General features: G+C 37.7%; 1 protein-coding gene across 1 annotated transcript in view; it reads right to left on the reverse strand.

Moving 5' to 3' along the window:
* Positions 1–24195, reverse strand: part of SLC25A31 (solute carrier family 25 member 31) — a 44029-nt gene that overhangs the window by 4598 nt on the left and 15236 nt on the right. The window contains exons 2-5 of the mRNA XM_075544822.1: positions 19455–19582; positions 10531–10648; positions 6202–6356; positions 853–978 (exon numbers count right to left, since the gene is read on the reverse strand). Of these exons, the coding sequence (XP_075400937.1) occupies positions 853–978; positions 6202–6356; positions 10531–10648; positions 19455–19582 (527 nt within the window). The remainder of the gene's footprint in view (positions 1–852; positions 979–6201; positions 6357–10530; positions 10649–19454; positions 19583–24195) is intronic.

A 24195-nucleotide genomic window follows, 5' to 3' on the forward strand; every position in this document is an offset into this window, starting at 1 on the left:
ACTGCTCTTCCGGGGTTTCATGGCTGATTTTTTAGGAGCAGTCAGTTATCTCTCAGTGAACTGAAATCTCCACCCTTTCAGTTGAGCAGCCAAGCAGTTGCTTTGACTACCTAGGGACTCCAGTGTTATCATAAAAATCAAACCATGCTCACTGCCATCCATTTGATGCTAACTCTTGGCAACCTATGTGTTACCACGTGGAAATAACTGCTCATTAGGGTTCTTTTGCTTGTAATCATTATAAAAGCAGATTTCTAAGCTTCTGTGATACTGCTAGGTGGGTATGAGCCACCAACCTTTTTGTTATTAACAGAAGGCTAACTGCCACCAGTTTAATGTAAGTTAGGCACTCAAATATTTTGTTAGAATAAATGTAGCAAATAATAGCAGTAGAAATATAATGTATCAGAATTTTAGTTGTAGTTTATACTTAGAACTTAGGCCATTACAAACAAGCTTTCATCCTTAGAGTTCAAACTATTTCATTACAATACACTAACAAATAATCACATATATCAATGTATTGACTATTTTTACTACTTAGTTAATACTTAACATAACATACAGAATACGTATACTCATCCAATCCCTGTCATTCGCCTTCACTCACCAAATAATGTGTAATAATATAGCAGTGGAAGACACTTTTTGTGTGTGGATGGTAGATAGGGAATCAACTTTACTGTCTGATTTTTTTTTAAATAGGGAAGAATATTAGACTGAACAGATCATGAATTTACTATAACTGAGCAAGTTAAACCAAATGATGCACCACTTTTAGCCCAAATCTCTCTGAATTTTGAGCAATCAGAAATATTATACAGTTTAATTAGCTTAAATAATCTAAAATACCTGCATCATCATGCGTCTTCTAACTGTGTCAAAAGGATAAGAGAGTATTCCAGAGCATGTAGTCACAATTTGAGCAATTAAAAAGGAGATGAGGAATGGAGTTTCCTTTGGCTTTGGCAATAATCCCTAAAAAAAAAAAAGTTAGCATGTAATCATATAATTTCTAAGATACCTTAAATTCTTCCATGAAAGAATTTTCATTTATTTTTAAAATGCAAGGAAAACATCTGGGTTTAATATAGAAATATTAAACTAGTAATAGATGATCAATAAGAATGAAGATGTCCATCAATGACCCTCAAAATCCTATTAGCTATTTTTATTAAATCACTTGCTTAAAAAAGGTTATCAGTTTACAGCCCTAATCTAATAAGGAGATTATATTCTTAAATTTAATTACTACTGAAAGTAGTCTAGAGAGAAAAACAGTAAATTACACAAGATTCTGTTGTTTCTATTAAGGATGTGTCTAAAATATACCAAAGACCAGAAAGTACCATAAATACTCCTATATAAGCCAAGTTTTTCAGCACAAAAAATGTGCTTATAAATGGGTCAGTGGTACCCAAGCGAGTTGTAACATCTCACTGTTGCCACCACCATCCACTCCCGGTAACGGGGCTAGCGCGTTATCTCGTGGGTGACTGCCATTTCTCCTCTATTCTTTCAAACCCCTGCTGACACTATAGGGCTTTGAATGTTTGTTTACTCACATCTAACCAATCAGAGCCGTAGTGATTCATTTATGCTGGCAGCTGAACTGGTAAGGATGTGTCTGTGGCTGCGCTGCATCTCTCTCCTCTGGTCTCTGTGTTAATTCGCATCCTGCATCCCAGGCCCGCATGGACTCCTCCCCACCTCCTGGCTAATAGGTTGGGGGGAGGGAGGCATTACTATGAAAGTTCTTTTTCAAAGTCTTGTTTTTTTTTTATCCTATTAGAAATGCATACTCTTGAACCAAAACAAAAACGCCGGTCATATGAGGCTGGTTTCAAAATGAAGGTTGTGTCAAGAGCAGAAGAGAGCAATAACAGTATTGCAAGTAGGGAATTCTGTGTTGATGAAAAGCAAGTGAGGGAGTGGCAGAAAATGAAGGCTGCCTTGGAACAGATTCCAAAAGCTAAAAAAGCTCGTCGTGGTTTAACGTCTTTTTATGGGGCTCTAGAGAGTGAATTCTGTAAGTGGGTTATGGAGTGTCGTCAATATGGTTGCTGCGTAACATGCATGGGAATCCGCATATGTGCTCTACAAATGGCTAAGGATGACAAACATAAAGCACCAGGCAGGATGGTGTACCCACTTCATGAATGGGTTTGGCCTACTATGTTTGAGACAAAAAACAAATATTTCTCAGAAATTGCCACAAGACCCTGAAGAAAAAATTACAGTATGTCATTCCAGTCATTTATGTATAAAACAAAGAAGGATTTATAATTATGACCTGGCAGATATTGGGAATATGGATGAAACTGCCATGACTTTTGATTTTCCAAGCAACAGAACTCTGGCAAGTTTCAGGAGAAAAAAACCATTTTTTTTTCAAAACCACAGGAAATGAAGAAAACCACTTTACAGTTGTTCTATCATGTTTGGCTAATGGAACTAAGCTGTGTCCTGTCATTATTTTTAAAATAGAGACTTTGCCTAAAAAGATCAATTTCCCACCAAGAATTACTGTGCGTGCACATGTTAAAGGCTGGATGGATGAAGACGGAAAAAAAATGGCTGGAAGAAATTTGGAACTGACAACCAGGAGCAGCCTTAAAGAAAAAGCCAATGTTACTTGTTGAGGATATGTTCAGAGCCTACCTATCAGATGACGTAAAAAAATTGGCAAAATCTAGTAAAGTTACTTTAGCCGTTATTCCAGGTGGGCTTATATCTGAACTGTAGGCTCTGAATGTATCTTTGAATAAGCCTTTTAAAGACTGTGTGCGAAGGACGTGGCATGAATGGATGTCATCTGGTCAAGCCTGACTAACAAAAGGAGGAAATATCATGAAGCCTGACATAGAGTTAATAGCAAAGTGGGTTCAAGATACATGGGAAGACATCCCAGAAGACATGGTGCGACGTGCCTTCCAGAAATGTAGTAGTAATGCTACGGATGGCAGTGAAGACTATGCTTTGTATGAAAATGACAGCAGTGATCATGATGACGGCGATCTCAGTGAGGACAGCATCTATGATGACCTCACACCAGCTGAAGCTCTGCATTGGGATATGGATGATGATGCAGAATCCAGATTTGAAGGATTTTAACTCTTTGCATTTTAGCTTGGTTGCTGATTGAGCTCAGGGAATAGTACTCTTAAGGTATAATTATTGATACCTTATTGTTTTTGAGCCTATTTTCCACTTACTGTGGAAACCTGTATTGTTGAACCTATTTTCCACTTACTGTGAAGGTTTACTAATGTTAAATGACTTGTCCTTTTATTTAAAATAAATATTTAAATACATTACCCCAATGATGTCTCAATTTTTGGTAATTTTATTTTCATTTGTTTTAATTATTGAAACTCACCCATAGCTTCTGCATTTTCACCCTAGTCAATCAGTTTTGCTGGTTTCCCAGGCAATAATTAGGTACCTCAGCTTATACTCGGGTCGGCTTATATTCAAGTTGAATATATATGGTAATTTCTCCGAACCACAGTGACATTCAGCTACACTTATACAAAGGAATACAGAGGTACAATAAACTCTGTAACAGTATGAATCTGTACAAGGTGGAAACCTTTCAGAAAAGGAAAACTATTTTCCTCTGGAACTAGCAAGAGAAAAGTAGAATGAGTGCATTCTGTCAAGGTAGGAACCTGGGATCTGGAAAGACCATGAAGTCTTGGTCAAGCTCTAGCCCTCACAGATTTCAAGGCAATATAAGTCTATTATTAAAATTTCCTCAAATTTTAGTCTTGCTTAATAAATAATGCTGATATTGCTTCTGCTTGGATGACTATCATGCAGTGATTAGAATACAAGCTTTACATGCCTCTAAAAAGGCAAATTCCAAAGTTGTTCTTAGGTTACCCTTAAAATGAAGATGTTACTTTGAAGACTAAGGTGTGTGCTTGACCCAAGCTATGGTATTCTTCATATACACATGAAAGTTCAACATTTAAAAAGAAGGCTGAAGGATAATTGATGTCTTTGAATTATGGTGCTGGCAAAGAATACCGAAAGTACCATGGACTGCCAAAAGAACAAACAGATTTGTTTTGGAAAAAATACAGTCAAAATGTTCCTTAGAGACAAGGATGGTGAGATTCCTTTCACATACTTTGGACATGTCAGGAAAGACCGTTCCTGGAAAAGACATCATGCTTGGTAAAGTAGAAGGGCAGTGAAAAAGAAGGAGTGCAAACAAGATGGTTTGATATGGTGGCTGCAATAACGGGTTCAAACAGAAGAACAATGAGAGGATGGTGTAGGCAGTGGTTCATTCTATTGTACACAGCGTTGTTATGAATCAGTAGTGACTTGACAGCACCCATCAATAACCACTACCTTGTCCCTGTCTACTTCCTAAAATGAGATAGTAAATTGATGACTAATTATATGCAAAAATATGGGAGAAGTGGAGGTGGGGGAAAGGAAAAGGAGAGTCAAGAAACCCATGGACAAGGGAACAAGTGATCTAAAATTGATGGTGAGGAGGGCGTAGAATGTGTGGTGGAGTTTGATCAGGTGTGATGTAGCTGAGAGGCATTACTAAGAGTCGAATGAAGGTCAAATATGATAGTGGGACCGGAAAAATAAAAGGAAATAAAGTAGGAGGGTAAAGACGTTTATAGAGGTATAAATATAGGCACATATATATGCAAATATATTTATATTTAACAATAGGGATATAGGTCTATGTACATATATTTATGTTGAGTATTAAAGTGGAAGATGGACAGTGGGCCTCTATTCAAGTACTCCCTCATTGCAAGAACACTTTGTTCTAATAATCTGGCATTCTGTGATGCTCAACACGATTGCTGAAGACAAAAAGGGTACACAAATATAAATGTGGTGGAGAGAAAGCTGATGGTGCCCTGCTATTAAAAGATATAGCATCTGGGGTCGCAACAAGCACATATGGAAAAAGCGCACCAGACTGTGTGATCACGAGGTGTGGACAGGATCAGGTATCAGAAGACCCCAAATAAGCAATCATATCAATGCGAACGAGGGGGACCAGACTGGACACCCATGGCCCATCTGTAGACAACTGGATATCCATCCCCTCACAGAAGGGGGTGACAAGGAAAGGATGAGCTAGTCAGGGTGCAGTATAGCACCGATGAAACATACGACATCCCTCTAGTTCTTTGATGCTTTCTCCCTACTATCATGACTCCAGCCATACCTTACAAATCCAGCTAGACCAGAGTATGTACACTGGTACAGATAAGAGCTCTCGACACACAGAATCCAGGACAGATAAATCCTCCAGGAACAGTAATGGGAGTAGCTGTACCATGAAGGTAGGGGGAAGGTGGGAGAAGAACTGATTGCAAGATAATCTCAGGGTGATGAACAACAGAAAAATGGATGAAGGAAGACAGCTGATAGCGTAAGATATAAAAATAATTTATAATTTATCAAGGGTTCATGAGCATGGGAGGGTGAGGGATAGAAGAAACAAAACAGGAGCTGATACAAAGGGCTCAAGTAGAAAGAAAATGTTTTGAAAAGAATAGCAAAACATGTACAAATGTGCTTGATAGAATGGATGCATGGATTGTTATAAGAGCTATAAGAGTGAAAAAAAATTGTAAGAGTCCTAATAACGGGTTCATGGGGGAGGTGGCAGGGGGGAGAGAGGGGAAAAATGAGAAGTTGATACCAAGGGCTCAAGTAGAAAGCAAATGTTTTGAGAATGATGAGGGAAACAAATGTACAAAAGTGCTCGACGCAATGGATGGATATATGGATTGTGATAAGAGTTGTATGAGCTCCCAAAATAAAATGATTTTTAAAAAAAGAAACCTAATAAAATGATTTATTTTTAAAGAAGTGATAAATTAATGGAGAATCAGAAAAATTCTGTTAGAAGATCCTAAAGATTTAATTTTGATTTAAGCCTAATCACATCTTCCACTTTCAAAATAATTTATGGTAAATCTTTTACTGCAAAAACCACAAAAAACTTCAGACATTTTAAGTCTAAAGTCAAATCTAAAATATAATTTAATTAGGTTGTACTAAAGTAATGATTCAACAGAATTTCATGATATTTCCAATTTATTTTGAATTCTGTTAAGTTTGAAAGCAAGTGTGAAAGCTTTGGAATATATTAATAATTAGAGTAAAAAGAAACAATAATTTCTTTATATAAGTTAACCCACCAAAAATTACCTTAACTGTGTCATAAGCTCCAAAATAAGATGCTCGGTAGACAATGATGCCCTGAACTGAAACACCAAAACCTTGGTATAAGCCGACAATTCCATCTGATTTTGCTATTTTTATAATACAGTCACCCAAACCCTTGAATTGTCGTTCATCAGGACCTAAAAGAAAGTCATATAAAATTTATTAGCAAATTCCTTATCAGTTAAACATGCCAATGAAATAAATTAATGAAATAATTTATAGATATGACATTTCTTAAATTGCTTCTTAGAAATCTAATAAAGAGATTACATATCAAAATCCTTCCTTTAATATGAAGATAATCCATTAAAATTTCAAGTAATTTCTGAAAAGAATATAACTGAAAATACTAATTTCTTATGCAACTAGATTCAAGCAATGTTACATAAAACATTTTAATAAAGTCACCAAAGGGATCTGGTTAAATGTTTTAATATTAAACAAAAAGTTGGTGTTCAAACCCACCACGTGAATGTGGCAATCTGCTTTTGTAATGATTTGCACCCTTGGAAATCCTGTACAGCTGTTGTACTCTGTCCTATCAGAGGACCAGGAGTTACTACTTGCAATTCACATATTACTTAGGAATGAAAAACTCCTAAGACTGTTTTAATCGAAGAACAAAGACAGCAAAAAGACAATGCTAAGCACTAGCAAATTTAGAATTATAAATATTTTAGATACAGCATCATTTTTCTACTTTGTTCGGTTTTATATTCCCTTGACCTAGAATTCTTTAGCAGTATTTTCAATCTATTATTGTGACATGTCAAAATAAACAAAATTTCCTTAATTTTGAGAGAAAACAATAGAATCTAAAACTGGATACAGCTAGTTATTTTCACGTACTCAGCAATAACAATGTAGCCATCCTGTTAAACAAAGATGGAATTCATGTTTTCCTCTTTGTTGACCCTGCCACCTTATCTAAATTATTTCTAAAACCGGGCTACTCTTTTTCTAAACATTTTTCTTCACAGAATTCATCACTGAGTAGCAGCATATTACTTGCTTCCTCCACTAGATATTAAGGTACATGAGATAGGAGCTCTATGTCTCATACGGTATGCAAGATACACACTGTATCTAAGGAAAGGCATGGTTCACAACAGATACTCTACAAATATTTATTGAATTTTATCTCTTTAGAGAAATTTATTAAAGGAACAAAATAGGATTAAAGATATAGACAAAGAAAAATGGAAGACAGAATGAAACTCACATATTCTTACAAGCTAGAAAGAAACAAAAGGGGAAGAAAATTAATTTTCTTATCCAGGGGGATTTTCTTGAGAAGTTATTTTTACTCCCCTTTTCCCACCCCAGAAACACTCAGAAATTACAGGGACTAAATACTGCTTCTGGTGTGGATGCAAGGAAGTAGCTGGATGCTCAAAATCCCCATGCTTACTTAAGCATCCAGGTGATTTATATCTCAAAGTTGATTGAACCGAAGTCTATAAAATGAATGGGGCTAATTGAGTAACGTCCATATTATTGAAAAAAGAGTATCATCAAGATACATCACTGTGTCCCATCCAAAAGTTATGTTCAACAGAACCACACTAAACCTTCAGGTGGGGAAAGGGACTGACTTACCACGCCCACACAGAAGCAAACCAAGAAGGAAAAGGAGAAAGGGACAGTTGACCTAGACTCCATATTGGCACACCAAGCCTGGAAGACGATGTCCCTACACAGAGCTGCTAAAGCACAGAGGACTGTAGGGCTGGTAACAGCTCATGAAATGTTGTCCCCTTACTGGAGAGTTCTGCAACAGAGGACAACACTGGAGACATACGGCAGGGAGGTACAATGGTCTGAACCCTCCCCTTCGGCCCACCCTGCAGTGGGGCAAACCAAGAAGGGAGCATAACAGATCAGCAACTGGAGCAAAGCCAAACCACAAAGCCCCTAAAGAGGCTCCCAAATAGACTTCAGGCTAGGAGGGGCAGTTCTCAGAACTCCCCCAGGATCAGGGGAAGATAGTCATAGAGGTCAGCAAATAGACCTGGAATTATGTTTTTTCTCTCTTTTTCTTTTTTCCATCTTTTGTTTTCTTATTGTTTAGTCTATGTCATTGTTGGTTTGTCTACTTATATAAGAAAGACAGGCATGAGAAGCAAGCTCAGGGAGAAAGCAACAGGTCCGGGGAGAAGGTGGCGGTGGGGTGGGGAGGGGCTGGAAGGGTGTGGTGAGCAAATAATACTATAGACAGGGGAACAACTAGGGAATTAAAACCAACAACTAGGACGTTGTAGAGATCCTGTGGGTATTGGAGCAATAGCAGTCTAGCTGAGAGGAAGTACTAAAAGGTGGAAGATGGGGGAACATGATGGTAGGGCAGGAAGATGGCAAGAAGAAATAGAGGAAGGCTCTAGGAAGCAAATCTATGAATAGAGGTATAAGCATAAGTATTTATGTATGTAAATATATCAATCCATAAAAATAGAGGTATTGGCCTATGTACATATATTTATATGGTAATACATTGAGGTTGTGGACAGACCTTGGGCCTCAGCTCATACCTTCCTCCCTCAATACAGTAACACTGTTCGGTGAAGGGAGATGTTGGATAGGGCAAGATATGACAAAATAATAATCTATAAATTATCAAAGATTCATGAGGGCGGGGAAGCCGGGAGGGAGGGGAAAAATGAGGACTTGATGCCAGGGGCTTAAGTGGAGAACAAATGTTTTGAGAATGATGAGGGCAATGAATGTACAAATGTGCTTTACACATTTGATGTGCATATGGATTGTGATAACAGTTATATGAGTTCCTAATAAAATGATTAAAAAATCACACAAGAAAAAAAGAGAACACTTTGTTCAAATAAACTGGCATTTTGTGATCCTTCCCCCGCCCCCTACCGCCCAATAGCTGAAGAAAAACTGGGTGCATAAGCAAACGTGGTGAAGAAAGCAGATGGTACCTGACTATTAAAAGAAATAGTGTCTGGGGTCTTAAAGGCTTTAAGAAACAAGCAGAGAAGCAACAAGCCCACATGGAAGATAACAGCCCCACTGGGTGGTGTGATGATGAGGTGTCATCAGGACCAGGTAACAGGTATCAGAAGACCCACAACAAACAAAAACATACTGTTGAGAATGAGGTGGGTTGGAGCAGAGATTCAAAGCCTATCTGAAGACAATGGAACATCCTTCCACAGAGGGGTCACAGGGAAGGGATGAGTCAATCAGGGTGCAGTAAAGCGCAGATGGAACACACATTATTCCTCTGGTTCCTTGAGGCTTCCTCACCCCTCACTGTCATGACTCCAGTGCTGTTTCTCACTCTATACTAGACTGGAGCATACACACAGGTATAGATAAGAGATAAAAGCTCACAACACATAGAACCAGGAACAGGCATGGAATAGCAATGCAACAAGGGTAAGTGGAAGTGGGGGAGAGAAAGGGAAGGAAGGGGAACTCCTGATCACAATGATCAACACATAAGCACACATCCCCCTCCAGGGGGAAGAACAACAGAAACCGTGGGGAAAGGGAGACAGTGGTCGATGTGAGATATGAAAAAAAAAAATCTATCAAGGGGTCATAGGCAGGGGAGAGAAGGCAAAAAGGAGGAGCTGATACCAAGGGTTCAAGTATAAAGTATATGTCTAGAAAATAAGATGGCAACATATGTACAAATATGCCTTATACAACTGATGTATGGATTGTAATGAGTTATAAGAGCCCCCAATAAAATGGTCTTTTAAGAAGAAAAAAGATACATCACTGTGAAATGTCAGATCAGCAAAGGCAGAAAATATCAAGAGAAAGATATAATCCTTAATTACAACATTTACAACTAGATGATACAGTAATGTATTCAAAACTTAAAGAAAATTAAGTCCAGAATTCTATATACAGTGATATTAAAAGGATAAAATAAGACTTTTTAGATATGCCAGACCTCAATTGATCTACTGTTCAGTCTCAGAAACCTAGTAAGGAAATGTGATAAATGAAAATGATAGAGGCAAAAGAGAATCTTAGGATGAGAGTTATACATCTGACCTACAAAATACCCAGAGTTGATTCAAACTAAGTACACACCAGGATTTAGGAGTTGCTTCTCTGAGGGGAAAAATGTAAATAAAATATTAGTCACCTTCATGTTTGCACACTGTATGCTGACCGTCTTCTCAACTTTTAAGGGTGAAAAAAGTATGCTTTAGGTTCTATGAGTATAGTACCTTTAGACTGAAAATCAAAATGTTACACTATTCTGTTAACACAACATAATTTACAATAAGGTAATGCATGGTTAAAACAGAGAATGTATTTCTGAAAATCCCATACCTTTTCCAATATCAACACCTAATCGGGTTCGGGCAAAATCTAGTGGATATACTACACATAAGGATGTTGCCCCAGCAGCTCCACCAGAAGCGAGGTTTGCCAAAAACCACCTCCAGAACTGAAACAAGAGTAATTAAATAGTTATTAAATTACAGACTATGACTGGTTAAATAGATGGTAAATTCTTATTTTTAAAAACATTTTATTAGGGGCTCATACAACTCTTATCACAATCCATATATATACATACATTAATTGTATAAAGCACATCTGTACATTCTTTGCCTAATCTTTTTTTTTTTACATTTTATTAGGGGCTCATACAACTCTTATCACAATCCATACATCAATTGTATAAAGCACATCCGTACATTCATATTTTTATAGAGGTTAAAAATCCAGATTTAAAAACTGCTTTTATAAATTAAAAAGGAGCATTGGTAGAAAATGAGTTAAGCATTGGGCTGGCTGCGAACCACAAGGTCAGAGGTTCAAAACCTATAAGCTACTCCAACAGGAGAAAGAAGAGGCTGTCTGTTCCCATGAATATTTATACTTTTAGTTACATTTAAGGAGCAGTTTCACTCAAGTTTTAGAGAGTTGCTAAGAATCAGAATAGATTTGAGGGAAATATTTTTTGCCTCCCCCCCAAAAAAAATCTGTAATAATATAGTCTCCTTTCTCTAAAAATGAACATAAGGAATAATTTACGATGGAAGAAATGAATGCAGTACCATTATTTAGGGTTTAATATATAAAATTATTTAATGCTGAAACTTCCGTTTCCCTTTTCTATGTATTGTACTGTTTTATTATTTTAATGGATACACACTCTCAGAGATCCTATAGGACAGAGTAGAACTGCCCTTGTGGATTTTCAAGAGTAACTTTTTATCTCCTTCATTAGATTTATTATTTTTAAATCATTTTATTGGGGGATCGTTCAAGCCTTATCACAATCCATCCATACATCCATTGTCAAGCACATTTGCACATTCGCTGCCATCATCATTCTCAAAATATTTGCCTTCCATTTGAGCCCTTAATATCGGCTCCTTTTTCCCCTCCCCTTCACCCCCTCCCTCATGAACTCTTCGTAATTCATAAATTATTTTGTCATATGTTACACTGTCTGACACCAAGACTAACTCTTTATGGAAACTTTCTCTCTCTCCTACACAGCTGCTGATGGTTTTGAACTTCTGACTTCATAACCAACTATGCCACCCATACTCCAACAGATACTAAATAAATTTTAGTAAGAGAAACCATGTAGACTTAGTTCCAATTAGAGATGTAGCTTAGCTGCTGACATACTGACTTCCTTGCACTGATTATTAACTGAAAGGCTGGTGAATCACATCCATACATAGGTGTCTGAGAAGGAATTTTTGGCAACTTGCTTTTGAAGTCTTGAAAACCCCATGGAGGGGACTTCTACTTTGGAATAAATGGTACTGTCAATGAGTCAAAATCAACTTAATGGCAACTTGTTTCATTTTTCTGTAAAATCACTTCAAGTTAGCAAAAGAAGCTACATAAGCCAATCATTCATTTGTTGTTGCTGGTAGACACAATCGAGTCAGCTACAACCCGTAGAGACCTGATGCACAACAGAACAGAACAAGGCGTGATCCTGCACTGTCCTTGCAATTGTCCCTTTGCTGCGGCCACCGGGTCACTAAGGCCTTTCTCTTTGTTGCTGCCCCTCCACTTGACTTCCTCCAGGGACTGGTTTCTCCTGCCTAAATGTCCAATGTAAGAAAAAGTCTTGCTAACCTTTCCTCTAAGGAGCACTCTGGCTTAACTTCTTCCAATAAGATCAGTTTGTCCTTTTAGCAATCTTATTTTCCAGCACAATAATTCAAATGTATCGATTTTTCAAAGATCTTCCTTATTCAATGTCCAACTTTGACATGCATCTGTTGCAATGGAGAATACCATGGCTTGGGTCAGGCGTACCTCAGTCCTCACAGTAACATCTTTGCTCTTCAATATTCTAAATAGATCTTGTGAAGCAGACTGGCCTAATTCAATATGCCTTTTGATCTCCTGATTGCTACTTCCATGAGCATTGATTGTGGATCCAAGCAAGACAAAAATTCTGGACAACTTCAATGTTTTACCCACTTACATGATGTTACTTATTGATCCAATTGTAAAGATTTTGACCTTCTTTACATTGAATTGCAATCCACACTGAGGCTATAATCCTTGATCTTCATCAGCAAATGCTTCAATTCCTCCTCATTTTCAGCATGCAAAGTTGTATCGTCTGCATACTGTAGGTTGTTCATAAGCCTTCCTCCAATCTTCATGCCATGTTTTTCTTAATATAATACAGCTTCGTTGATTATTTGCTCAGCATAAGAGAGAATAAGTTGGCGAGAGGATACAACCCTGACATGCACCTTTCCTGACTTTAAACCATGCAGTATGCTCTTGTTCTGTTCACACAATTGCCTTTTGATCCATGTAAAAGTTCCAAATGAGCACAATGAAGTGTTCCAGAATTCCTATTGATCTCAAAATTATCCACAGTTTATTATGATTCACACAGTCCAATGCCTTTGCATAATCAATGAAACCACAAGTAAAACATCTTTCTGGTTCTCTTTGAGCCACGATCCATCTGACTTCAGCAATGATATCCCTTGCTTCACATCTTCTTCTGAATCCAGCCTGAACTTCTGGAACTCCCGTCAATGTTCTGCTACAACCATTGTTGGATGATCTTCAGCAAAATTTTACTTGTATTGATCTCAATAATATCGTAGTTTGAGCATAGTGTTTGAGCAACACCTTTCTTTGGAATGAGGACTAGTATGGATCTCTTTCAGTTAGTTAGCCAGGTAAGCTGTCTTCCAAATTTCCTGGCAAGACAAGTGAGTACTTCCAGTGGTTCTTCAGGTTTCTGAAACATTTCAATGGGTTTCCTATCAATTCCTGGAGCCTTGTTTTTGGATAATGTATTCCGTGCAACTTGAACTTCTTCCTTCAGCACCGTTGGTTCTCGCTCATGTGCTACCTCCTGGTGGTAGACTGTGGACTATTTTTGTTTTTTGTACAGTGACTGTGTATTCTTTCCATCTTCTCACTACTTCCTTCCATCATTCAATGTTTTGTCTACAGAATCCTTTAAAAGTGCAACTCAAGGCTTGAATGTTTGAGTCCTTTCCGTCTCAGAGGTGCTGATCGTGGTCTTCTCTTTTACTTTTCTAATTCTAGGTCCTTCCAGATTTCCTTATAATATCTGACTCTGTCTTCTCAAGTTCCCATTTGAAAATTTCTATTCAGTTCCTTGATTTCATTGTTTCTTCCGTTTGCTTTAGCTCTAAAATTAAGAGCAAGTTTCAGCTTCTTCTGTCATCACATTGGTCTTTTCTTTCTTGTTTTTAATGATATTTTGCTTTCTTCATGAACGGTCTTAGTATCCTCCCACAACTCATAAGGTCTATCATTCTTGTTCAATGTGTAAAATCTGTTCTTGAGATGTTTTCAAGGTCATATTTTGGCTCCTGTGGACTTGTTTTAATTTTCTTCAGGCTTATCCTGAACTTACATATGAGCAATGATGGTCTGGTTCCACAGTTTGTCCCTAGTCTTGTGTTAGCCGACCCTGAGCTTCTCTATCGTGTCTTCCTACAGATGTCGTCAATTTGATTTCTGAGTATTCCATTTGGGAAAGTCCATGTGTATAGTAGCCTGTTGTGTTGCTCAAAAAGTTATCTGCTATGAATAAGTCATTGTTTCTGCAAAATTCTGTCATGCGATCTCCAGGTACATATCTATCACCAAGTCCATATTTTCCAACTACTGTTCCTTCTTCTTGGTTTCCAACTATTGCATTCCAATCACCAATTACTATCAACGCATCCTGATTGCATGTTTGATCATTTTCTAACTGGAGTTGTTGGTAGAATTCTTCAATTTTTTTCATCACTAGCTTTTGTGTTTGGTGCATAAATGTGATTAATAGTTGAACCGATTAGATTTCCTTGAATATGGATAGATATAATCTGATCACAGGTATCACTGTACTACATGATGGATTTAGCAGTATCTTTTCTGACAATAAAAGCCATGTCATTCCTCTTGATTGTGTTATTCCCGGCATTTTAATTGTATGATTTTTCTGATTCAAAATAGCCAACAGTAGTCCATTTCAGCTAACTAAAAACCTAGGATTATCAATCTTAATGCATTCCATTTAATTTTTTGACCACTTCCAATTTTCCTCAATTATTTCCTAAAATCCTTCCTTTAGACTAAATAAGAACTTTTGTTAATAATGCCTATGTCAGGCATATATGGAGGGTTTAGTTGTGCCCTATTTTTTAGAGGGAAAACAGCATGAGGTAACAGACATATTTCATTGTGTTCCAGATTTACTAAGTAGATTCTGTATTATTGCATTTGAACAGCTAAAAAATTTGTCTAATTGTATTCACATGCTGATATGAAAATTGGCAGAAATCAATTACTGCAACTCTAATTCAAATATTTCATCACTTATAGAATTTATGGAAAAATAAATGTTTGAATTGGGGCTACTTTGCAAAATTCAGGTTACATGGTCATTGTAGCCATTAGATACATTAACGTGAAGAATGCCGGAGTAATCATCAAGTTTCTTGCTTTTCTCTCCTGTTTTCCTAACAACAGTTTTAAATCACAGCTTTGGAATTCTTGATTTTCTCTGATCTAGAATGTCCTTCCTATTTTTTAAAACAAAAAAAAATTTCCTGGCTTCATCCTGTAATTCACATTCTTCCTCTTTGGTGAAATTATCTTTAATGTCCAACCCATTCAAAACTATGTGCAATTATACTCTTCTCTCAGAGAACTGTGAACCACAAGACCAATCTAAGTAAAATGTATCGTATATTCCATAATCTCAACTTAAAAAAACAAAACAAAAAACCAACTTAACAACCACTTTTGACTTTATAGTGCCGGACATGTCTTGTTTGATATACTACAGAAAGTACATTTCTTCAAGTTAGGATTATTCATTGTTATGCAATAGATTTGTGGTAATATATTTATGTAATATATAATTCGATGGATTTAAGTATATTCATAGTTGTGTAACTATTATACTTTTAGAACATTTTCATCACCTTATAAGGAAACCCAGTATCCACCATTCCCTGTAATTGTTAACTAAATGCATATAACCTCAAAAATGTTTTCCTTCAATTTGAGCACAGCTTTGCTCACTGAAAGCACAATAATTACACAAAATTCAAAGCAAGAGATAATTCAGTCATGAATGGGTCAACCTAACAATCATGATTTGGCCAAACCTGTGCATACCAAAAATCTTTAGGACTGTTCAGCTGACTGATTTCTGAGTGGTAAACTTTGGACTATTGAAATATCCTGCCTTGGAAGTTTTGGACCACAACCAAAATTTTACGCAAATGATTTTATTTATGGTTTGGTTATAGTTAATTAATATGGCTCTTCTAGACATATCCCTGATGTTATGTATGATAAATTCTGGTCTTTGTCCTTGTGGTTAACAATCCCATTTTGGTGAAAGCTCTGCTAAACTAATGGACAGGATTGAGATGCTATGTATTTTGATGCCACTTTACTTGACAGTGTGAACCAAATCACCACCTTTTGTTTTCTTGGGAAATGATTTGCTGAAAGACAAAATTCCTACCTCCATCACAGTCATTCCACTGTATGTAAGAGCCATTCCAGAAACAGAAAGAAATCCCAAGATTCTCAAGGAAGAAGTGCCACCAGTGGAGGACCTTGGAGATTTCTATCCAAAGTGTCAGAGTCTGAGACCAAAGGCATCAGAGGCTATGGCACAGATACCATGGGACAGAGAAAAGAAGTCAGGCTAAGACAAGCGCCCGAGATAAAGGGGATCATGAGAGAGAGCAGAGCAACAGCACCAAGACTGTGAGACAGAGCAGTACGCTGACTTCTTGGCCTAAGACCAGAGGGCAAGGGACCATGAAGTGGGAGACTGAAAACAAGAGAGAGTTGGCTTCTAGCTGAGGAGAAGCACCGCTGTGGACCAGTGGCTGTATTTTTACTGTTTACTGATCCTCACTTGTGGTTACCTGTTAACTTTTCTAATACACCCACATAATTGTTGAGTATTGTCTGAGTTCTGTCAAACACAGCAGAAAGTCTGACCTCCACCTTGTGGCAACAGAGAAGCCCAGGTTGGATATGGCCTCTAAAACATTTATTTAATGGTGAAGATGCATGTTTCTTACTGTGGCAAAAAAATGTAACATTTTACAATTCAACATTTGTAACCTGGTCAATTCAGTGACATTGAAAATTCATAATATTGCCTTTACCACTAATCTTTCCCAAATTATTCTACCATCATTGACAGAAAGTTTGGGTCTCCTAAGCAATGATACTATCCCTCTTACTTCTCATCCCTTTTCTAAACATGCCCACTCCTAGTGACTACTCTGGCTTTTGTCTCTATAAATTTGCTTGAATGCTCTATACATGTGTTTGTAATACCTCTGGGGCTCTTGGACAGGGTCTATCACTTTGCTCTCTGGTGGGTAGGATGGGTGGGATCTGGAAGCCATGTAACTGTCAGCTTAGGTGTCTGATCCCAACAAAAACTAGAGACACAGAGGTTTGTGTCTCACTGGTAACACTTTTACTTTACTGCTGGGAGAATTCAGTGCTCTACTGGGAGAAGACCACTGGAAGCTTATAGCTGGTCTGCCTTGTGTGCCCTTTTCCTTTAGGATTGTATTCTGTGTCCCCTTTCTGTAATTAACTGTAACACATAAGAATGTTTTTCAGAGTTAATAAGTCCTTCTAATGAATTACTGAACCTCTCTGAAGGTGGTCCTGAGGGTTTCTGAGACAGGAAGGAAGGCTCGATTTAAATGACAATTCAATGACAAGTTTTCAGCTAAAGAAGACAACATTTTGAGTGCTTATCATATAGCACAGCACTATGATAAGTACTTTACATTAAATTTTATCTAAACCTCACAATCAAACTATTAGGTAGGTATAATGATGTCTAATTTTCAGAACAAACTATGAATCAAAAAAGTAAAGCGACTTTCAAAATAACACCACTAAATAAGAGGAGCACCAGGATCCAAATTCTTATCTTTTGATTACAGTTCTAAAGATCTTATTTAGTTACCCACTTCCATACAGGATAATGCAGAGTATTCAATAAGCATTTCTAAAACATGAAACAAACTGTAAAACAAAAAAAGGTAGAAGAGTAAGAGGTTTAAATGAAAGGATTAAAAGTTCTCCAAAGACAATTGCTTTTGAAAAATCTGCCAAGATAACTTGGTTGCTTTGTTGGGGATAAGGGTAAGAAGGAAGGAGAGAGAGTTTATACAGATGAGGGGAAATCTTAATAATAGGTAGGTAGTACAGTATGTATAAAGACAGTAAAACAAGGAAGAAGCAGCAGTGAAGTTAAATTACTTTGTAGGATTCTTCTATCCAGTCTTTGTAATGCCCATCATGCAAATAAGCTGCCCTGGACTCTACACAAGCTGTGCCATTCCAGTTACTTTAAGTACGCCATGTCAGAAACTGAACGAACACTCCCCCAACCCTCAAGGAAGAGCCAGCAGTGAAGTGCATATGGGATGCCTGTGGGAAGCAGCAGCACAGCAACTGTAAAGTAGAGTCTTGCGGCAGAGTGGTAGTAAAATAAGTAAAGCTGAGTGACTTTCGGCATGAGGCTAGCTTGCAGAATGGGGTACCTTTTGGGCATTTGTCAGCATTAAAGGAACTTTCTACTATTTTCCCAAGCAGTGTAGAGACTAATTGGTTGTGTGGCTGAGAGGTTGAGGACTAGAAAGAGGTGTTTCTGTAGGCAAAAGGACTGTATTTTAAAAAATAAATCATTTTATTGGGGGCTCTTACAGCTCTTATAACAATCCGTACATCAAATGTATAACGCACATTTGTACATATGTTGTCATCATAATTTTCAAAACATTTTCTTTCTACTTAAGTTCTTGGTATCAGCTACTTTTACCCTCCTCTCTCCCCTTCCCACCCTCATGAAACTTCGATAAATTATGTTACTATTTTTTCATATTTTACACCGAAAAGCACTGTATTCTTAATTTTTCTGATCTTGACTTGTTGTGACTAGTTAACTTTCACAAAAAACTCCATAATCACATCATCTGTAAATTTTATGTGGCCATTTAAATGAATTACATTTCACTCTCAAAAATTATTAAAGCCAGCAGAGCAGGGTATGGTGTCACAATCCACTCAAGAAGGAGGGTGATAGAGGCGTGTCTGAATCTTGGCCTCTTAGGAATCATCCTGGGCAGATGATGGAGCTGGATTTTCTTTCTCCCTACTGAGGGCAGAAGTGAGCCTTATATCTTCAGAAAACGACTAGATAACAAGTTTTCATGTAGAATTAAAATATTAGTAAAATTTTCCTACAAACTTTTTAAGCCCTTGAATAAGAAAAATCATTAACTTTAGAGTTTTAAGCGAGAGTTATTACCTTGAAAAACAAAATCATCTTTGAAATTAAAATATTTTTAAATTTAGTAACGTAAAATTTATTATTTTCCATTTTGTGATAGAGCCTTAATCATGCACAAGAGCATAATTTACTTCTTCAGGAAATACATTCTATCAGGGGCAGAAAACACCTGTTGAGTGTTCTTTTGCTTAAGAAAAACACATAAAATGTTGAATTTCTATAAGGTACAAAATTATTATTTATTTAGAGAAATTATTTCAAGAGACAAAAGATGCCTTACTTATTAAGAACTTATACTAAGAAGTTCAGAGAACTTTAATAATTAGAATTATATTTTTCATATTCTATTTCTTTTTCCCACCATTCAAGCATTTTCTCCCAAGCACCAACGGTAAGGCAAATTCAATCATTTTCTATAAAATTTTAGAGACATAATTACCTGTTTTTCTTTGTTAACTCCAGACATGAAAAGTTGTTTATATTTATCCTTAAAGGCAAAATTCAGAGCTTGTGTTGGAAAATAGCGAATAACATTTGCTAAATTGCCACGCCAATAACTAAAAAATCCTACAAAGCAAACACAGTAAATATTAACTTATGCATACAACATACAACAGTAAGTAAAAAAGTATCACTACTAACTTTCTAGTTTATATATGAATGGGTTTATTCCAAACAAAACGTTTTTAAACATGTTTCTGTGATCAGTGGATTTCCGCAGTCAAGTTTTCTCTGTAACACACTTGTCTTAGCCTCATTAGGGTGTCCTTAAAAATAAAAAACAGTTTTACTAAGAGGTGGAAGAAGGGGGAAAGTGATGGCAGGGCGGAAGGAGGCAAAAGGAAACAGGCAAGCTCTAGGAAGCAGGGAAATGAACAGAGGTGTGCACTTATGTAAATACATTAATCCATAACAATAGTGATATTGGTCTATGTACATAAGTTATGCAATACACTGAAGTTACAGAGGAGTCTTGGGCCTCAGCTCATACCTTTCCTCAATACAAGAACACTTTGTTCTAACAAATTAATTCTGTGATGCTCGGCACCCCCACTCCCTCTACACAATCGCTGAAGACAAAATGGGTGCATAAGCAGATGTGGTGAAGACAAAGGATGGTGCTGGGCTATTAAAAGATATAGTGTCTGGGATCTTAAAGGTGCGAAGTTAAAACAAGCGGCAATTCAACAGAGAAGCAACGAGTCCACATGGAAGAAGCACACCAGCCAGTGTAATCATGTGGTGTCATGAGACCAGGCAACGGCCAGAATATTCACAACAAACTGTAAACAAACAAAAATGCATTGGTGAGAATGGAGGGGGTTGGAGTGGAGACCCAGAGCCCATCTATGGGCAATGGAACATCCCCTCAGAGGGGTCGCAGGGAGGGGATGAGTCAATCGGTGCAGTAGAGCACTAATGGGTCACGCAATATACCTCTGACCCCTTGAGGCCGCCTCATGCCCCTGCTATCATGACCCTAGTGCTGCTTCCCACTCTAGACCAGACGGGAGCATGTACATAGGTACAGGCAAGAGATAAAACTCACAACACATGGAACCCAGGAACAGGAATGGGAATAGAGATACCAAAAGGGTTGGGGGAGGTGGGGGAGGGCTGGGGCGGGAGGGGGATACCGATCACAATGAATGGCACATGACTACACACCCCATCCAATGGGAAGAACAAGAGAAGAGGGGAAGGGAGACAGTGGTCGGTGTGAGATTTGAAAATAATGAACCATCTACAATCTATCAAGGGGCCATGAGGGTTGGGCGTGGGGAGGAGGTTGGGAAATAATGAATAGCTGACCCCAGGGGCTCAATGGAAAGGAAATGTCTAGAAAAGAACAATGGAATATATGTACGAATATGTCAGATACAACTGATGTATGGATTGTAATAAGAGTTGTGAGTCCCCAATAAAATGTTTAAAAAAAGAATAGATAAAGCAGTGGCTTCCAAGAAGATCTGTTGGGCCAGTTAAATTTAAGGCAAAGAGGTCAGCTCAAAATGTTATGGTGGCTGTTTTTTTATGGAGTCCCAAGGGGCTTTCTTGATATATTTATTTTCTTGAAGGTTCACAAGAAGATCAGAGAGGCTTATTCTTAAGATGTTCTGAAAACTAAAATTTTAGTCATGAGAAAAAGGCAGGAAAACGGCACCTAAGCATCTGTTTCCATTATGATAAGTAACTTGCTCTTTCTTTGGGGATAGCAAGGGCTGTCCTCTAAGAATTTTGTGTGAAACTTAACCCTATTCACCGGTAGGCCTGATTTACTCCTTCAGCCTTATCTTTGTTCCCACAAACCCAAAGATCATTTAAATAAAAATGATTTGAGTCTCTTGAGAATGCCAAAACTGCCATCTTGCTGTGCAACTCCAAGTGGGCAGACTTCTCTGGAGAAGGGCTATAAAGAGGCAAATAACAGTTCAGAAGTATATAAACTTACAGGGAGGATATATCAAGTCACAATGGTTTCATGTGTTGAGATTTTTGTTTACTAAGGTATCTAAGATTTTGCAGCAATATTTTTGGACTTACTTTTGTATTACATAATCACTAAATTTTTATAGCTTGAACAAATTTAACTACTTGGGTTCTTTAAAACTTCTCATGAGAGAATTAACTTTTTATAAACATTTGTCTTCACTGGAGAGAAAAAAGCAGTATTAACTCCATATGTTCCATTTCAACTTTGTTAATTTCTAATAAAAAATCTTCAATTATCTAAAAGCTTATCAGTTCAATCTAGGATTTTCTGAGTAGAAAAAGAGCTCACTAGAACTAACTTATGGCATAATTCCTGTGACAATAAGTATGTTAAAAATGGTTATGTTAGATATGAAAATTATAATAATGTACAAATTACAAAGGGTTTGTGTGGGAGGGTGAGGGTGAGGGTGGGAGAAAGGAAAAAAATGAGGAGTTGATACCAAGGTCTCAAGTAGACAGAAAATGTTTTGAAAAGGATGATGGCAACATATGTACAAATGTGTTTGATGCAATGGATGTATGGATTATTCTAAGAGCTAGCTGTAAGCGCCCCAATGAAGTGATTTTTTTAAAAAAAAGATTTTTTTTTTTAAAAAAAAGCTTAAAATTTTTAAATGGCTATGTTGGAATGAATAAATATATACACGTACCTGTTTGTATGTAGGATATAGTAAGAAATATGTGAAATGGATGAAAGAGTCTAAACATATCTCTATTTTAGAACCTTTAAAAATGGGGGGTAGCACTGAAAATAAAGGCTGAGGAGAGGGGCAGGCCTTCCCAGAGCACAAGGGAGCAAACTAAAAGGGAGAGAGAGAGAAAGAGAGGAGAGAGAGAAAAAAAGAAAACAGCATCCTGGCCCACCAAGCTCCTTCTCAGAGTAGACAATGCACAGAGGGGATCATAAGTCAGCCCCACCACAATACACGACATCCCCTGACTGACCCACAGTGCTATGGGGGGGGGGGTAGCACCAGAGACACAGTGTGGGAATTATGCCTGGTCTGACTCTCCCCACCCGCACCCAGCAGGGTATACAAGAAGAAGGGAGCTCAACAGAGCAGCTAGGAAAGCAAAGCAACGAAGTCCCTGAGGAATCCCGAAAATAGACTTCAGACTCAGAGGGCAGGGCTTGGCACCTCATGAGACTCGATCGGAAAACCTACTCTAAGGGTCAGTAGACAGAACTGGAACTATTTATAGGCCTTTCCCCCCCCCTTCTCTTTTTTCTCACTTCTGTCTATATAAGATAGGCAAGATACACAATCCAAAGGAGAAAATAATGGAACTGATGGTACAGGGGACGAGAGAGGGAGAGGTGGGGAAAAAGAAGGGGGGAGCCAACAAACCCAGTGACAAGGAATCAACAAGAAATCTAAAATCGATGGCGAGGAGGGCATAGAATGCCCACTGGGGTTCAATCAAGTGCAATATAGCCAAGAGGAAGTAGAGAGCTGAATGAAGGTCAAACATGATAAGGGGATAGGAAGAAAGGAAAAGGAAATAGAGAAAAGAACTAGGCGACAAATGACATTTATAGATGTATAAACATAGATATGCATATATGTAAACACATTACTATACAATGATAGGAATTTAGGTCTATGTACATATGTTCATAGGTTAAGTATTAAGGTAGCAGATGGATATTGGGCCTCTCTCTATTCAAGTCCTACCTCAATAGAAGAACACTTTTTTCTAATAACCTGGCATTCTGGGATCCTCTCCTTCCCAACACAATCACTGAAGACAAAATGGGTGCATAAGCTAATGTGGTGAAGAAAGCTGATGGTGCCTGCCAATCAAAAGATATAGCATCTGGTGTCTTAAAGGATTGATGTTAAACAAGTGGCCATCTAGCATGGAAGCAACCAAGTCCACATGGAAGAAGCACACCAGCCTGTGTGTTCACCAGGTGTTGAAGGGATTGAGTATCAGGTATCAGAAGACCCCCCAAAATAGCCATTTTCAATGCAAATGAGGAGGATCAAAATGGAGACCTAAAGCCCATCATTAGACAATTGGACATGCCCTCACAGAAGGGACACAAGGAAGGGACGAGCCAGAGAGGTTGCAGTATAGCACCGATGAAACGCAACATCCCTCTACTTCATAATGCTTCCTCCTCTCCCTACCCCTGTACCCACCCCCACAATATGATGGTTCTGGTTTGCAAATCTGGCTAGACCAGAGCATGTACACTGGATACAGATAAGAGTTCTCAACACGCAGAATCCACAGGACAATAAACCCCTCAGGACCAATAATGAGTAGTGATATAATGAAGGTAAGAGGATGCTGGGGGAGAGGGGAGAGAAAGGGGGAACCGATCGCAATTACATTGATTGATGTACAAATTCCACTCCCCAGAGGGACGAACAACAGAAACATAGGTGAAAGGAGACAGCAGACTGTGTAAAATATGAAAATTAAAATAATTTATAAATTATCAAGGGTTATGAGGCTGTGAAAAAAAGGGCTCAAGTAGAAAGAAAATACTTTGGAAATGATAATAGTATCATATGTACAAATGTGCTTGATGCAACTGATGTATGGATTGCTACCTAAGAGCCCCCAATAAAATGATTTATTCAAATTTAAATAAACAGATAAAAGCCATTTAACCATGAAAAAGTTATAAAATTGATTGCCACTATATACCAAATACTGGTAAAGACTTTATA

The sequence above is a fragment of the Tenrec ecaudatus genome, chromosome 3 (genome assembly GCF_050624435.1).
Source record: "Tenrec ecaudatus isolate mTenEca1 chromosome 3, mTenEca1.hap1, whole genome shotgun sequence".
Classification (NCBI taxonomy): domain Eukaryota; kingdom Metazoa; phylum Chordata; class Mammalia; order Afrosoricida; family Tenrecidae; genus Tenrec; species Tenrec ecaudatus.